The 17,305-nt window shown below is 42.2% G+C and overlaps 1 protein-coding gene across 3 annotated transcripts in view; it reads left to right on the top strand.

The window, feature by feature from the left end:
- LIFR (LIF receptor subunit alpha) overlaps positions 1-15,467 on the top strand; it is a 624,070-nt gene extending 608,603 nt beyond the window's left edge. For all 3 annotated transcript variants that reach the window (XM_069627155.1, XM_069627156.1, XM_069627157.1), the window contains exon 21: positions 6,384-15,467. In XM_069627155.1, the coding sequence (XP_069483256.1) occupies positions 6,384-7,037 (654 nt within the window). In that variant the 3' untranslated portion in view covers positions 7,038-15,467. The remainder of the gene's footprint in view (positions 1-6,383) is intronic.
- Positions 15,468-17,305: the final 1,838 nt, after the last annotated feature.

Raw genomic sequence — 17,305 nt, 5'->3', positions numbered from 1 at the left:
AGAAACATGAACACTAGGTTAAATGTGCATTTAGACATGAAGAACATAGCAATGTTCACGTGCTTGCTAAATTTAGAAACGCAACAGTAACGATTGACCATCTTGTATAAAATGGATAGCTGAGCTGCATTAGAGTGAATGAGAAGCCTTGAGCTTGCAGGGAAGTTTGACACGCTGATTTAGCTGCAATACAGACCTGTGCAGGCCAAGCAGTGGCTTTGTGGCCCCCGCCCAAGGTTACTGTGAAATAAGGTCTGGCTAGCTCCAAAGAGAACAGAAGATAATTCCCAAGCGTAAGATCTATTTTGCGTAGATTAAGTAAAGAGCAAATATCCTTTGAATGCCAGGTGCTGACTAAAGGCTTGATACTGTACAAGGAACGTATCGACTAAGTCTCCAGTGGCCACAGAGGGTAATAACACCTATATAAGTATGATCTAAAATCACAGTTAAAGACGAGCATATTCATTAAAAACATGGTCTCCTCACACGTGACCGATAATTGGAAGACACTGTCCATTCATTATGTTATGTTACATAAATGTATTATAGTGCCTTCGGGCACACATACGCCCGAAGGCACCTAGGTGCTAGAAGCAGAGGTATAGAGTTTCCTACAAGAAGATTAGAAGGGTTTTCATTGACTGCCGAAATCTAAAATGGTCAGCCATTGTGCAGAAAGAAAAAGGCAAAGTGTTTGAGGCCTTGGCGGCAGCCACTGGAAAGACACGACCACCCATTGCAAGACAATCTGACACGAGGCACCAGCACTTGAAGGGCAGACTGAGAACTGAGACAGCAGGCTGGAACATAGTGCAGACACTTAGCCTGTAGGTATTCCGCCTCTGATCCATAAAAGGCACGATGGACGATACACATGGACTTGAAGAGAATACGTTTCTCCAATGGCAGCCAATGAAGCTGACTCAAAAGCAGAGACATACAAGTACCAAACAGGGTATGAAGAATGGCTCTGGCTGCAGCATTCTGAAGAAGTTGAAGCTGGTTAATAAGAAAACGGGGCAGTGCCAGATATAGTGAGTTGCAATAGTCAACAGCACTGAAAACAAGTGCCGCCACAGCGGCCTGACATTTAACCATAATAAATGGATGAACTTTCTGCAGAGTATGGAGCTTGAAGTGGCCGATCTTACAGACAGCTGCACCTGTTCATCCATTGAGAGGCAGGAGGTGATTTTTACCCCCACATTTCTCACAGAGGGTGATGGCAGAGGAAAAGGGCCAATAGATGGAGGCCAGAAATCCATGGTCCAGAAAAAGAGAGGAGAGGTGGTACCAATGACCAGAACCTCAGTCTTATCACCATTTAACTTTAACCAGTTTGTCACCATTCATTAACCCAACTCCTCCAGGCACCACCTAAGCCAAGCAGCTGTGTCGGATCTTGTGAGATCCAGACGCACCAAGATGTGTGTGTCATCGGCATAGGAATCGTATCGAAAACCATGAGACAGAATGAGACGCAAAAGAGATCTCATATAAATATTGAACAATATGGTGGAAAGAACATATCCCTGGGGGACTCCACAGGAAAGCAATACAGTTTTCGACCGAAAAGGAGGAAGAGAGACCGACTGCAAACTATCGGCGAAGAAAGCCTTAAACCATCCTAGAACTTGGCCAGTAAGACCTGCCACAGAAAGACAGGCGATCAGGGTGAAATGGTCTACCGTGTCGAAAGCAGCCGAAAGATCTATGAAAAGGACTGCTCCGACACCACCCTGATGCACCAAGCAGGCAAGATCGTCTAGCACAGAGTTCAGGACTGATTCTGTGCCTCTTCCAGATCGGAACCCAGAATGGAAGGAGTTGAAGAATCCAGAGGATTCCAAGAAGGAAGAGAGCAAAGGGGCCACTAGTGTCTCCAGCACTTTCATCAGGAGGGGCAGCAGGGAGATAGGTTAAAAATTGGCAGGCTCCTCACGGTCCAAAGAGTTTTTTCAACAAGGGAATCACCAGGGCGTGCTTTACGGTAACAGGAATAACCCCCTCAGTAAATGAGGCATTAACTGCTGCAGTGATTTCAGAAATATGTCCTCTGAGATCTCTTTTCAGGAGGGCCAAAGGGATGGCATCTGCTGGGGAGGCTGATTTGAGACGAGAAATAGCCTCAAGTATATCTGAGTCAGAAAAAATAGGAAAAGTAGACCAAAACGCCTCAGGCACCACATCAGCACCCAGATGGCTAGCCTCACCAGCAATGTTATAACAAATGGTTGTGATTTTAGTGTAGAAAAAGACAAGTTGCAAAACTCCTGTGATAGCGGTGCCTGAGACCCCGTCCCCGTCTTAGTAGGGGCAGATAGCGACTGGACCAACTCAAACTGGGCCTTCGATTGGTTAGCCACGGCTTCCACCATATGGCTAAAGAAAGCTTTTTTTGCATCAAAAATTGCTGTGTTACGCTGATGGAGATTGGCGGAAGACAGATTTCGTTTCCGTCTAGTAACGAACAAGCTATTTTCTCTCTGCTTACCTGCACCGTAATTTGCTAGCCCTAAGTTTGTTCGAGAACCAGGGCCTGGAGGGATGACTTTTCTGTTTACCGAATTTCAGAGGGGCCAAGAGATTAGCAGCTGCTCTAAATGAGGCCTCCAAAGTAGCCAGGGAGCAAAGGACTTCTTGACCACACCACAGTTTAAGAGAGGCATCTAACTGATGGTTAGGCACCTTATACCTACTACCTTTAAGGGTAGCTGGTTTTGGAGAGGATGGAATGGACCCCTCTTGTAGAATGGAGAAGGGCACCGGAAAATGATCTGACCATACTATCGGACTAGGAGTGGAGACGGTAGTAGACAGTCTAGGGGTGAATATAAATCCAGGGTATTACCCAGTTGGTGAGTCGACTCTAAAACCAACTGAGGAAGCCCCAGATCAGACATCAGGGCCAAAACTTGGCTACCTGCCCACCAGTGGCCGAATTCACAGGCAAGTTAAAGTCATCAACTATCGGTAAATTGGGATAAGTCATCTGAAGTTCCAGCACTAGCGCCGGAAATTCCAGACAAAACAGGCTATCGCCTCCCGCAGGCTGATAAATCACCAAAACGGAGAGCGTCGAGGTGGGGAGGAGAGGAAATACGGGCCAGAAGACATTCCATCTTAAGGGAGTGCTTAGGTACACTGCACACAGCGTTATATTTCGCTTTGTACATAATGCCCCCCCACCATGATGGGTTGTTTTACGGTCCACGTGTGCCAACTCATAGTTGGGGGGTGGGGGTTCCTGAACTATGAAAGGAACTGACGTATCACAAAGCCAGGTCTCTGTCAGGCATATAAAATCAGGCTGGTAGTTCGCCACTAAATCGTGACACTCCATAGAGTGGGCTACCAAAGAGCAGGTATTAAGTAGGCCACCTTGCAGACTCCCTGTAGGCATAACTTTATCAATGGTGAAGGAACTTGCAAAACCCAGTAACTCGAGACACAGATATGCACATGCCTCGACTCCCCACCAGTTCTCAGAACACAGTCGCTGGACAAAATCGAAGCTAGATATCTTGGCTCATGGCCTAGGGAATAAGGGATGGTGTCTTATTCATTTGGAAGAAGCAACTCCTGGAGGTCTATCCACCTACCACTATTTTTGCCCATGTGCTGATGACCTGCCAAGTGCTCAAGGTTGGTGAGACAGATGCCAAACATTGAGGACTCTCAATGTGATGCTGCCCCACAACTGTTGCGTTAGCCAATTACCTATTGCTGAAATAATAGGCCTCATTACAAGTTAGCCGGTCCGAAAACAACGGTGGCAGTAAATTCGCCACCACTGTTGTTTCCGGACCAGCTGATTCCGATTCCGGTCTGACCTGGCGGAAGTAACACCAACCTCCTGCAGGTCGACATGGAAACACCGGCTCTGTCATAGACGGAACCTGTGTTTCCATAGTCCCCATCCCCATGGAGTCCTATCTGACTCCAAGTGAATGGGGCATTACAGAATTCCACCTCCAGAATAACCGGGTCACCAGGGTTGTAATTCCCCGGTGATTCCGGCAATCACAGAGGTGGAAACGAGTTACCAGTCTGGTGGCAGCCTGCCGGTTTTTCCGGCACTGCTACCGCCGGACTCGTAATGAGGCCCAATGTCTTTATTACCTTTATCAATTTAGGGGTGGTCGAAGGTGGGGCCATTGGATATATATATCCAATCAAAACAATAACCCTAATACTTTGCATATGAAGACAATTACCCTAAACAATCCCTGGACCCTGTCGGTTTTTGCAACTAAGATTGTGATATTACGTTAGCTATGATGTGGTTTTCATTTATAATTCACTGTTCCGTATTGAAACATTCTGTAGCTCTTGAGACTTGTGCATTTACTGCTGTCCCTGCTTTATATGGATTGTCAATAAAGCAGCCTTTGCCAATTATTTTAAATATTTCCATTATTTGGGTGCAGGATTTCCCGGCCTGTCTGTCCCGCTTGCGCTGGGGCTTTTCAGCAGCCCTGTACAATATGTACGCTCAGCCTATATGGGGACCACAAATGCTGTAAAGATTGTAAAGCCTTTTAATTTTATTAACACCACTACTGAACCCTCCTCTCACTCGAGCATTGTTCATCAGAAGCCCATTATTGCTAATTTCTGAGACAACTATAAAAACACTGGGGTCCCCACCTGGAGCAGGCGATGCCCTGACACATTGCTGAGCGGTCAGGAGGAGGTGCGCTGAGCGGATGCTGACTCTGGAGCGTGGAACAGAAACTGCCTGGAGACTGAACTAATGCAGAGGACATGGTGGGCCCAGAGCCTGTGAAACGCCACTGAATCTAGGGACACAGGGGGGGGGAAGCTGCCCAGCCCCCGTACCGAGAAGGAGAGCGAGAGAGAGCGCCATGCAGCGACACGGCTCAGAGAATCCCGCCACAACCACAGGAATGAAAACGGCAGGTGGAGATCAACGCTGCTGACACAGGCATCCCTGACTCTCCCTGGCAAAAGCATTGAGAAGGCAGGTATATGGGTCATCGAGGAAGAAGGGATGAGGGCAGTGTATCGCTGTGATTGGACTCCAAACTGCTTACCGGCTATGGTGCTCAAAAAAACTATGAATATGGACTGGAGAGTCCTGAAGGATACAAAACAAATTAAGAGTGAAGAAAGTACAGAGAAGCAAAGTGTAAAGTCCTGTGGGGGAAAAAGGATGCCATCTCTGGGAGAGACCGAGAGCAGAACAGGGGCTAGAGAGCCCATGCAGAGTTTACAACAGGACCAAGGGGTCCCTAGGGACACAGGAACAGGTCATAATGAGGATGAAGAGAATAAGAATATGGAGTTGCCAAATGGAAAGTCCAAACTGCACTGGTGTGGGAAATGCAGAGGGACTGTGGTGGTCTTTAACATAATACGTTGTTGGAGGGGGGCTTAGTCAAATACCCCACTGAATAAAATAAATAAATTTGTGATGAATGGAAGGATCAAGGACTGAGTGGCTTTGCTCTTTTTTGATGCAAGGAACTTGAGAAATATTGGATTTTCTTTATAATAACTATTGTAGTAACCCAGGCTAAGAATTGTGTCCTGGGTGGAAATTTAGTTTGAATGCTGTCTGGAGCAGAGAGTGTCTGTTGACCGGTGTGTTAAAGCCCCAACCGTGTAAGCCTGTCCCTTTGTTTTGTTTATTTTCATCTAGTGGTAGGGCCAGGTAGTTGAGCAGTCTATTTTGACATTCTGATGAGCACCTTAGTTTTTGTTTTTACAAAGAGAATCCTCTTTTAGCAGCAGGGTCAGTGAGGCGTCTTCTTTTTATTTTAATAAACTAAAGTTAAATCGTGTCTTCTGGGCCCAGCCTTACTCCTGGTTCACCACAGTACTCTTATCATGTCCATGTTATTATTCCTGCCTTTCAGCAGGTCTTTCTATGAAGCCTAAAAGTACTTTTAGGTAGTTTGCCCAACATATTGCTGTGCAGAAACAATACTACCCCTATGTTGAAACGTTCAAGCTCTGTGTACTCTTTTGCAACCTTCTGATTTAGTCATCCTTACTACTTGCCTTTTGAAAGAAACTGTGCCTTAAGTATTTCCTAGTTTTAATAATTAGGCATTCTTTCCTGTTATCATTTGCTGTTTATTGACAAGCTGTTGCAACAAAGATTGCTTAAAGTACAGTGCCGTAATAAAGTGGTGGCCTATTTTCTGATGTACATTCTTATGATGTAATTGAAAGGCCCATGTAATTGAAAGGTCTGTTGTTTATTTCATAACATGGCTGATTCTTAGCTTTTTTTGCTGCACTAGATTAGGTCCTCCTGTCTTTCATTACCCACAGATGTGTTGCTGTTCCCTTGTTGAATTATTCACATCAGAAACTAAAAAATAATGTGACTTCTTTCCTTTTATTTTCAGGGTAATCCAGCCCTTAAAACATTGGAGATGAATCCTTGCACGCCCAATAATGTTGAAGTGGTGGAGACTCTGTCAACCGTACCAAAGATTGTAGACACTGAACTTATTTCTCCAATAGGAGGCAGTGAAGAGCTTGGAGATCACTTGATTGATGAAGACTCTGACACAGAAACTGAAAATCATATAGTTGTGTCGTATTGTCCACCCATCATTGAGGAGGAGATCTCAAACCCAGCCCTCGGTGACTGTGCAGAGGCTTCTCAAATCATTTATCTTGACATTCAGTCAATGTACCAGCCTCAAACAAAGGCAAACGAGGAAGCAGATATTGACTTGGAGGACATGGCTGGCTATAAGCCACAAATGCAGCTACCTATCACTACTGTGAACTTGGGCGGGCAGCTACCTGCAGAAGATGTTTCCGATCAAACAGCAGGTTATAAACCTCAGGCAAATGTGAATAATTGGAATGCAGACTCACCAAGCTCACCAACATCCGCTGCGAGTTACGGTGAAAATGCATCTTTTGGAAGCCCTTGCTCAATTAATTCTAGACATTTCCTAATCCCCCCAGAGGATGAGAAGGACTTGCTGAAACCTACTCACGCTGGTTGGTCTTTCTCCTCCCTTTTCCAAAACAAGACAGATGAGTAGTTATTGGAAGAGCCATGTTTTCTTCCTCTTCAAACTGCCATCCAAGTTTGCTCTCTTCCCTGGAGGTTGTCCTATGACGAATCGAGATGGATGCTACCATAGCTACCATACCTGTTGAAATGCGTTTTCATGAAATGTGAACACCATGACTAACAAACCTGTTTCTGAAATGGTTTGTTTGAGTTTCTGGAAACAGTGAAGTTTAGTTTTTAGCCAAAGAATATTCATTTTTATGTGAACAGGCATAACTGTGGAGATTTATTTTGACACTGTGTGTAAAATAGACCTTTAAGTTGTTTTTCTAGAATTGTGCATGTTCAAACTGAGTTAATCCTTGTTTTTCGAAAATGCCTTGGGGCACCAAGGTGGCCCAAATCAAATGTATTCCCTTCTATGATTGTTTTGAATGCGTCTATATTCATGTTCCCCCAATGACTGATTAAGAACTTCTTTCAACTCTTCAACATATTGTTACGTTTAAAGATGCAGGGTTTCTTTCCAGACGGACAAAGGCGTCATGGCGTCTTCATATAAACAGAAGAATGGTTACCGGTCTGCCTTCTCTAGTAGAAGTGGAGTCACATTACTAAGGCTATCCATTGTGCAGGAACTGGTCATAGTGTCTGCATTGGGTCGTGATTCGAACTGGGATTGCCCCTGAAGGATGGACGTGTAGCAGTGACCTCACATCTCCTGTTGGTGACATGTTCAGTTCCACTACAGATGGTCTATACCATACGTCCGAGAGTGCTGTGTTATTACTCTGCTAAATGGCCGTTGTGGTACAAGGACAATTGCAGGTCTGATGAAATGAAGATTGCACGAAAATTAGGCCAATTTACCTATTATGCAAGAGTGTATTGAATCGCAGCAACATACATGTTTATATTTTTCGACATGCTGAGATTTGCTCTACATTCTGGGTTTCCTTTTCAACTCGCCTTTTTTCTTGTATTGCTAACTTAGTAGGGCCCATGTTTAGAAGAGTTTCAGGTTGAAACTGTTTATTTTTGGGTAGAGTATTTCAGGTCAAATGCACATGTGTGTTTGGGTAGTTGGACTTTTATTTTTAAAATCGACTTATTAGAAGCTTTTTATTCCTTAAGCCAATCTTTTTTATAGGGGAGAAAGTGTCTTGCAACAGTGTGGGATGTGAAATCTTTTCATTTGCTGTGCCTTTAGGAATCACACAGCGTGCTGTGCATGTGGGGTAAGAATGCTACTCTAGGGCTATTGTCATGCGCAAATTACCCGCACCAGGCAAGTGCATGATATTATATCCTCACAGTCCAGGATCAGAAAAAACACCAATATGATGTGCTATTAGTTATAGAATTATATAATTTGTTTTAAAATATTTGGCATATTTAAAATAAGTAGTCCGTTTCATGCTTCTTCAATTAAGATAGGTAAGCTAGTTTCTGTTTAGCACCATTTCATTGGCATAATGGAAAGCATACCCTCTATGCTGAAATGTGTAACGTGCATCTGCATGTCTACCATAGGCAAGCTGGTGTTCTGACCAAGGAATGCTTGTCAGGCAATTAACTAAGGCGGAATGTACTTGAGCGAAGGACAGTGAACATTTTGAATACAAATAAAAACTCCAAAACAAAATGGCTTCCTTTACATGGCCCTAGCCAACTTGAAGTACATGTGTAGACTCTGAATGCCAGACTGTGTACTGAATCTCTTCCGCTCTTCTCTTCAGGGACTGTGAAGTGCACTGCACCTCTACTTTCAATCTGGTGGTTGGTTTTCTTTTAATTCTACTAAGATCACTGTTAATGTTGGTCAAACTCATAAACCAAGGAGGATGAATATGAGTTCTATTGACAGGCTGGTAATGATGCAGCTAAGCAAGCCATACCCCATGTAATATTGCTCATGTGGACGGGTTGAGGGTGTGCCATGGACTCTCCTTTAAGTGTAAATCATGCTGTGCATGGCTTGAGGATATCCTGCTCTGCAACTGTACTCTGTGATTTGTGATTGCTTTCGGAAGTTCGGATGAGGCTGGAGCTATTATCAAGACGTGTTTGCTGTCAAGCCATAGGTCGGAGTGTTGAAGGTCACCTCTTGTGACTCGTTGCAGCACAACATGCGGAGGTGTCCTAACATTCTATTCATGTTCTGTAACTGTAAAGTTTATGTACATCTGTCTACATATAATATGTGCTATGGTTTGGAAAGTGTTTTCACCTGAAGATGTACAGTAGGCCTCATGTATGCAATGCCAGCATAATCCAAGAATGCATGGTGAAGATCTCTGTGTAGAAACCAGTTCCCTCAAATACCCAAGCACATCGCAATGTTTCTGATGTGTCTGCATTGTATATTTGCAAATTATAGTACTACTGCGTTCTGTAATTGTAATCAGTGCCACAATTCCATTCAGCATGCACGTGATTTGTCTACAAAAGATAGGCAGGCAAAATATCTCTTCAGTAAAACGTGTTTTATAGAATTCTTTTGAACATATCTTGAGCTTATGTCCATGACATGAATGATTGTACATAACATATCATATGGCAGCTAAACTACTCTGGCCAATGGTTGCAGAGACCTTCAATCATATGTTGTGCTATCTGCAACGCTGCATTTTAACCGTTACTGTATATTTGGTGTCTGCGTCGCTTAAGAAGGCCCTAGGTTTATTAAGAGTGAGCTATCCGACTGTCCTTGTGCCCGTCAATGACTATTTATTAGTAATGGGGGAAACTAGTGAATTATCATGGATCCTGATACACTGAAATTCTTAAACCGCATCTACACATTAAGCTTCTGGAGCCTGCTGCAAGTCCACACCCATCAAGCGCACTACAGAAACTTTACTCCCACGTTGTAGCACTGATTTAAGAAATGATTCTGCGCTTTTAGATGTTTTGTTTTCTGTTTTAGTTTTGTTTTCTTTTTCCATTCGATTTGAGTTAGGGTTTTTTTACAATGCAGGAGAACATAAGTCATGTTTACAATACCGTTTTCAGATCTTCCTATTAGTGTTATTGTTTCCTACTTCCTTGCGTATGGTTCAGGAGACGTGTGTATTTGGTACCCAGATAGCAGAACCTCTTATTTTGCCCCAACGAGTGCGTTCATGGCATTCCGTAAAAGATTTGCCGAAGTAAAGGGCCATTTAACCAGCACCCCTCTTATAGCCAGAATGCATGTTTTGCAGAGGGGTGCCCTAAATTGGACCTGAGGGTAACACTGCTGTAGAAGTTTGGCAGAATGTGGGAAAGAAAAAATAACCTGTGGCATTGATCTATATGCATCTATCTGCCCCTTGTCTGAGTGTCAAGAAAGGGCACAGTAACCTAGGTAGACGTACAGTATTATTTCAAAACAACTTCCAGACATTCTGATGCATTCAGGGGCATGCTAAAAGTAGGCTATTAAGTTTTGGGGGTCGCTGACCTGTTTCCTTTTACTAGCCCTTCTAGTTAGCAATTCACAGGAGACCAGACAATCGAAGCATAGCATTTTATTTGATATAGTGCTTCATGGCCGATCCACCAGCTGTGAAGCATTAGAACGGGTCTCTTGCACAGGATCTTTTTGTTCCCAAGTTGAGCACATTGGCCGCAAACTACCCTTCAAAAATATCATTGTCTCTGTTCCTATGACCGAGTCAAACTGAGCAAAACATTTTGTTTTGCCACAATTACAGAGTTACTTACATATCAAGCTAGTTCATGGAATAGGTCGACTTAATCCTTTATGAAAGTATTAGCTTTACACTTTTAAGGTGGCTTTTGACATGACTTTATTCAAAGAAACAGTGAACCGTGTCCGGGTTTCAATGAAGCCATGCTGTACGAACATTAAAAGGCCACGGCCACAAGGCAGTATTTGCAGCTAGACCTCTGAAGTTCCAAATAGGAGAAAGCAGAAACACCTGGTGCATAAGTCTTAAAGTCTCTCGTACAGTAAACCTACAAGAACCCCAAGTTCATACTGGTACAGTTCAATTTATTCTGGATGTTTTGACAGCCTGTCTTGCATGGTTTCTATCACCAAACGCCTGGAAGGAGTAGTTACTTCAAGCAGCAACTAACCACTCACAGTAACATAGGTTGACCATACTACTCCTGTTCACATAACCACACTTAAAATATACTTGATATATTGCAGAAGACATCAGCCCATGTTGACAGCCTTGAATGTCCCAAGATGCATTCAGGTCATGAAGCAATCATGGATGTACTCTAACCGATTCAGACCATCACAAAGCAGTAATACTCATGGCTGACCAATTTCTGAGTACCAAAGGCATGAATTGGGGGCTTGTTGCTTTGGTTGTTCCACTTTAAGCATTCTCCTATTGCATGTGGGCAGAAATGTAATTTGTTTCTACAACCTCCAAAATCTAAAATGTATCGTCCCGCTTAGCACGATTCTGTACTGACTCGGCCATGAAAGGTGCCCTGTCTTTTGTGTAAATGAGGCTGGTTTTCTTTCGTTCTCGCTGGTCTCCTTATCGTGGTGCTAAAATGTATATGCTAAGAGTGAAGATCACACCGACTGAAATGGTTCCATGTAATGTCCCCACAAAAATGTCTCCAGACAAAGAAGTCGCTGTTTTTTTGCGAAGACATTATTACATTGAACATGCAGGGAACACTGCCGCAACCCCGCATTTCTTTTTTTTTTTGTTTTACAAGGGGAGCAGGGGACCTCCCCGTACGTAACCCACCCCCATGCATAATGTCACCATATATAATGTCTCCAATGGCTTTTGCCGGTGGCCCTGTGTATGGGGACATTACCTGATACCACTGAAAAGCACCTCTCTACAACAAACTCCCACGCTCTTTGTTCTTTTTTTTATCTTGCACACGTTTATGTTGTCAAATGGCTGTCGATATTGCCTTTTAATAATTTCTGTGCTTTTGTAAACCTTTTTGTCAGGGGTCTGTAAGCTTTGTGTGTTTTTGAAACTGCCTTGTACAGTTCTTTGGAGGCCAGATCTTTATGCTTTGTTGCAAAGAGAATCATTTTTATCAACAATGGATTAAATATAAAGTCTTTCAAGTGCACACAGTTAAAATATTTGCATTGAATATCATAGATACATGTCTAAGTAATTATACAAGGTTTAAGCTAAGTCAATAGATTTTATTTTTTTGGAGAAAAAGAGTGAATAATGTTTATAATTTGAGCCACGTTTTATTACACGTGTGAGAGTAGTATTTTTTTTATTGTTTAAAGGGATTTAATCAAGATTAATTCTTAAAGTTCAAGGTCATTTAATGTCACTGCATTGGGTAGCAGTCCTAATTCAGTGATCTACAAGCTGTTACTTCTGATATGGTAAATATTGTTTGTAAAATAGTGAACTAATAGTAAAACTCCTAGGCTATTGTACATTTCTACACAACATACACTCAGCACTTGTCGGACTGCAGTGAACACAGCTTCCTATTTTCCATGAAAAGCCACTTCTATAACCTTTATATGCAGTTCAGATAACCATTAAAGTACAGTACATAAAAAATGCAAACTCCGTTTTGAAAATCATGTCACTAGGACCCCAAGCAATTACGATCCCAATCCAAGGACTATATGACTATTGGTACTTTGTGATAACATTTCATTAATGCAACTGTAAGGTTCCTGATTAACTTAAATTGTTTGGAATTGGGTCAAAAACAGTGACTGTATTCAGTGCGCTCAGATTGGTTCAGAGCAGGTCAACAATGTCGCTAATGTGTTGTCATGAAACAGCGGGATTACATCGTCTCAGTTGCCATCATTGAGCTGAACACATGTTGGATAGTTATGTCATGCTCTGTATCAAATGTAGAATCATGATGAAACTTTGTTGCAGTGCATCAGCACCTTTCTAGCCAATTTTTGAATTATTTTTTTTATAAATAACTTGCCCAAACATATATATTGATTTCTCAAGTCCACATAACCTGGGCGTTTTTCTAAGCACTGTACTTCACCCAGCACCCCTCCCCCACTTCCTCACTCTTGCTGCAGTGGGCGACAGTAAGAGCATAGATATACTAGTGGAATGTATGTGCACGTATCTTAATACAACATTACAAGGAGATCTAATTTAGTTGCTTTCCGGGCTCAAACAAATAGAATAAATGTTTATATTTTCTTTGTGTTTGCTTGTTAGTAAAATGCCTACACTAGTACATTAACTCTGGTAGGAAAGGCAGCATCTCTGGTTCCGGTTGAATACGAGTATTTCTGCTCTAGTGTTTAGATTCCCAGTGGTTCTAAGCATTGTTTGGGCCATTTGCTGAATCCATATCCATAGGTAATCCGTGTATGGCAGCAATGGATGCATCCAGCTTAATCTCGGATAAGTAATTAATTGAATCCTGTTATGGAAGCTTTGTTAATGTTTCCAGTATCTACACTAATTTGTGCCTCCATGTTATAGCAAAATTGAAAAGTAGGAGAAGAGATTGATGAATTAAACAAAAATGATGCATACATTATTGTATTGAAAAACAATCAGTCAAGGCCTAGTGAATATATTTAAAAATATATCAAGATTTCTAGAAAATAATTGTTCATTTTAATTTCCATACTGTAAATAATATTTTCGGAACCATGCAAGGATCGAGCTATATTTTGCTTTGTTCCCAAATCAGTTTTTAATGTGAATGAGAGAGAAAACGCCACACTATCCTGAAATCAGAAGTAGCTGTAATGAAGTACCTTTATGTGATCTGTGATGTTGCCAATTAAGTTATTATTTTTAAGTGAATTAGTTAGCCATTTTGTTTTGAGTCCTCCTAAGAAATGAAGTCTGCATTATCTGTTCATGGAGAGATAGATATGACCGATATTACATTTTGTATTTAATTTGCAAAAATAGCCACTGTGAATTTCTTTTGTAAGTGCAAAACTAACTTTGATTTAGCAATACCTTGTTCGTGAGGGTTGTTCATGAACAGTAATGTTGTTCGGTGTAAGGCACCGCAAGTGTGAGATTCTACCCTTAAAAGTGTGTAGTCTGGTGAGGTGCAGTTTTAATCCGCAACCTCCAACACACATTGTGTGACCCATTGTGAACAGCCAGTGGGAATTATCCAGCGTATGTAGAAAATTCTCTTGTATGTGTCTGCAGCCATTCTCTAAATCGTTGGGGGTGTGAGAATTCAGTGGTTCTCTCTGCAATAACTCAGAGATAATGACCCACCTAAAAAAAGATTTGCGCAAATATCACATATATAGTTATATTAATGCAGATGTTGAAATAATTCAAATTAAAATAAAGACATGAGAAGTTTAACTAGAAAGACCAACTAATTTAAATTACAATACCCTAAAAATGTGTATTAGTATTAGTATTTAGCACAGCGGCAACGCGCTGGTCTTGGAAGCAAGACCACGCAGAGCAAAAGAGGTTCAAACCCGCGGATCCGCGCTTAGAAACTGAACTCGGATACGGTATTAGGCACGTTATTAAAAAAAAAACAATTAAATCCAAATTCAAAGATACTTATGATTAGATAGTGACAGTTTTTCTAACGTCTGGATCCCTTCCTATACCACAAACTCACCTCCCCAGACATCCTTCCACACACTGCACTGCCCTAAACATATCAAGTGCTTCTTTCCATACTGCAGTAGTAGTGTATTAATGATTTATTTGCATATGGAATATTCTTTTTATTTTAATTGGTGGCAGGGGAGTTGCTAGGTCTGGAAAAGACCCGGGGCTAAGCTGATGTCAGAACTGTTGGGACTGGGGGCTAGCTAGTCTTTTGGCTGTAGCTCCTGAGATTCTATCCGGGGCTACAGCCAAAAGATCAGGGGCTATAGCCCCCTTAGCCCCCCCCTAGCAACGCCCCTGATTGGTGGTTAACGTTAACTGCAATTATTTAGAGAGCAGGTAATTTCAGAAAACATAACTTGACATTTTCCCGGGGTCATTGATTATTTGTAGTTTCTACAGTTTCCACAATGATGCATCACCCACATGTTTCAGAGAGCAATTTATTTTTGTCGTAATTCATTCAGCATGGCCCTTTACAGCTTGACTAAGTTTTCAATGTTGCCATATTTGCTATTCCTGTTTATAGTGAACAGTTAGTCACAAAAGACACCTTGTTATCTGACCAGCTATGGACTCCATCTCTTTGCAGAGTTTACTAATCAGAAACCCCAATGTTTGTCATTTAAATATGCCTCACTAATATAAGATATTAAGCAAATCATCAGCAATGCATGCTTGACCAGTGAAAGTTGCACTGTGATTGCTGCAATTATGTATGCTAGCTAAACAGAGTAATATAATACACACACAGATACTGCCTTGCCAATGTTCTGCTAAATTGAATTGTTTGTCTTTTGTAATGTGTGTTGTATACCCTGCCTATCTGGCACATGCATGTAATACGCCATTGATATCATTTTGCCATGATCATTAATCAATAAATATATTTTCTTACACTGTAACACATTTGTTGCCCCTGGTTTTCTTTGTTCACTTTGTTCTCCATGTGTTGTTATCGTTAATGTTGTGTTCCCATCCTGCGTACTGTGGTGCTTTGATGAGAGCATTTGTTTTAAAGAAGATCTTACAGTAATTCCAGGTAGATTAAATTAACACTTCCATTTCTGCCATAATGTTCTAAGGAATGGTTCAATGTTGAATTCTAAATTCACTTAATTCCATGTAGCAGAGCCTGTGATGAGCATGGGTTTCCATCCCAAAGTTTGTATATGGAATTCTGGGTTCATAGAAGACGGTATTGTAGTCCTGGGTGGGACAGGCACCGGAACCCTGGAACATGTTTCACAGAGTGCTTTCTTTCCAGTTTAGATCCCCTCACTAATTCTTTGTGTACATCCGGCAGGTGTATTCCTTTAGGCATCCACATATGAAAAAAAGGCAGACAATCGCCCATTCTCGACTTTATTTTCATATACTGTATCATTGACATTGCAACTCCCCAAACCTCAGCAGCGCATTGTACATTACAGTGATTTCGTTGTGTGATTTTTAATCCTTTGGTCTGGACTGGCATATGCCTGTAGGCAAGGGTATGCAACACCAGCCAAATGTGTAACTGAGGAGCAAGACCGTTCAGTGCCTCCAAGATCTTTCACAGAAAATTAACAAACAGAATGGCTCCAAATAGTGAAGTCGAGATGTTTTGTGAAGGAATGCATCCTAGAGGCACGACTTCAGACTTCACCACCTCAAACTGCTACACTTGAGTTCATGATATCTGTGATGGATGGAGCTGTAGCTGGGTGGCGTATACGTTCTGGAATACTCTCTTCCAGGACACAATCTGTTCAACACTTTGAAAAAGTGTTTTAATGTAAATATAGAAGATGACATGCCCATGCCCTCCCCAGCAAAGTCCATACCAAGTTGCATGTTACTGACACCTCAGATTACTTTGTGTCCTGCCAACGGAGTACCCATTTCCAATTGAGCTATTCTTTTAGAAGTGCCATTCTGCAAGGGTCATTGCTATGACTGGTTATACGGGTTTATAACGTTTTCCCTTGGCTGCATGTATGTCTTGAGGTGCCACACATTTATTTTCTTAGTTCTTTAATAATGTTTCATCTATCATTCTTTTGTACCGGTCTTGAAAATATGCACTTGTGAAATTGACATATTCTTAATGAAGCAAGGGGCCCTTCCACCACCGGGACTCAGCATTCTAATTAAATTGCCTGTTCCAGGCTAACCCCCAAACTTGGGATGCCCTATTTTCTCCCCAGGATATCCAGGTGTGGACATACGGATGCCTAATTGGCAGCAACCAGCCCGAGCAGATTCACGCCCTCCGTCTTGTGATTCGTCATCTGTTTCTAATACTGCATCCTCTTCTATTTTAGCTAGCCCTCGGCAAGTGAATGCTAGCAATAGCTGTCCTGTTAAGTCAGCCAGTCATCCAGGTCGGGTCATGGCGCCAGTTTTAACCCTGGTTTTTGTCCCTTGAGGTTCATTGCTGAGCTATGCACTTCAGCCTGGTTTTAGCGTCTATAGATGATGAGGAAGTCGGGGATCTCGTTCACCGAGGACCAGTCGAGTAATAATTCCCTGTCCAGGTCGGGGGTGTGTTTCACATCCCGGGAACATAGCTGGACTGAATAAATATTTGGAAGATAACAATTGGGTATATTTCATGGACTCCTTTAGAGAATGCCAGTACATTACACATGTCGACCTTTTCTCTCTATCGAAGGTCATGCTTGAAGCCGCTGATTTGGTGGCACCCCTGAAATCTACTAATCTTAAAAGAAACCCTTCCGCCCATGGTTCGCAGAAGAAC

This window comes from Ambystoma mexicanum, chromosome 6p, assembly GCF_040938575.1.
Source record: "Ambystoma mexicanum isolate Mex_15411 chromosome 6p, UKY_AmexF1_1, whole genome shotgun sequence".
NCBI lineage: Eukaryota > Metazoa > Chordata > Amphibia > Caudata > Ambystomatidae > Ambystoma > Ambystoma mexicanum.
This window is presented reverse-complemented; position numbering and strand designations above follow the sequence as displayed.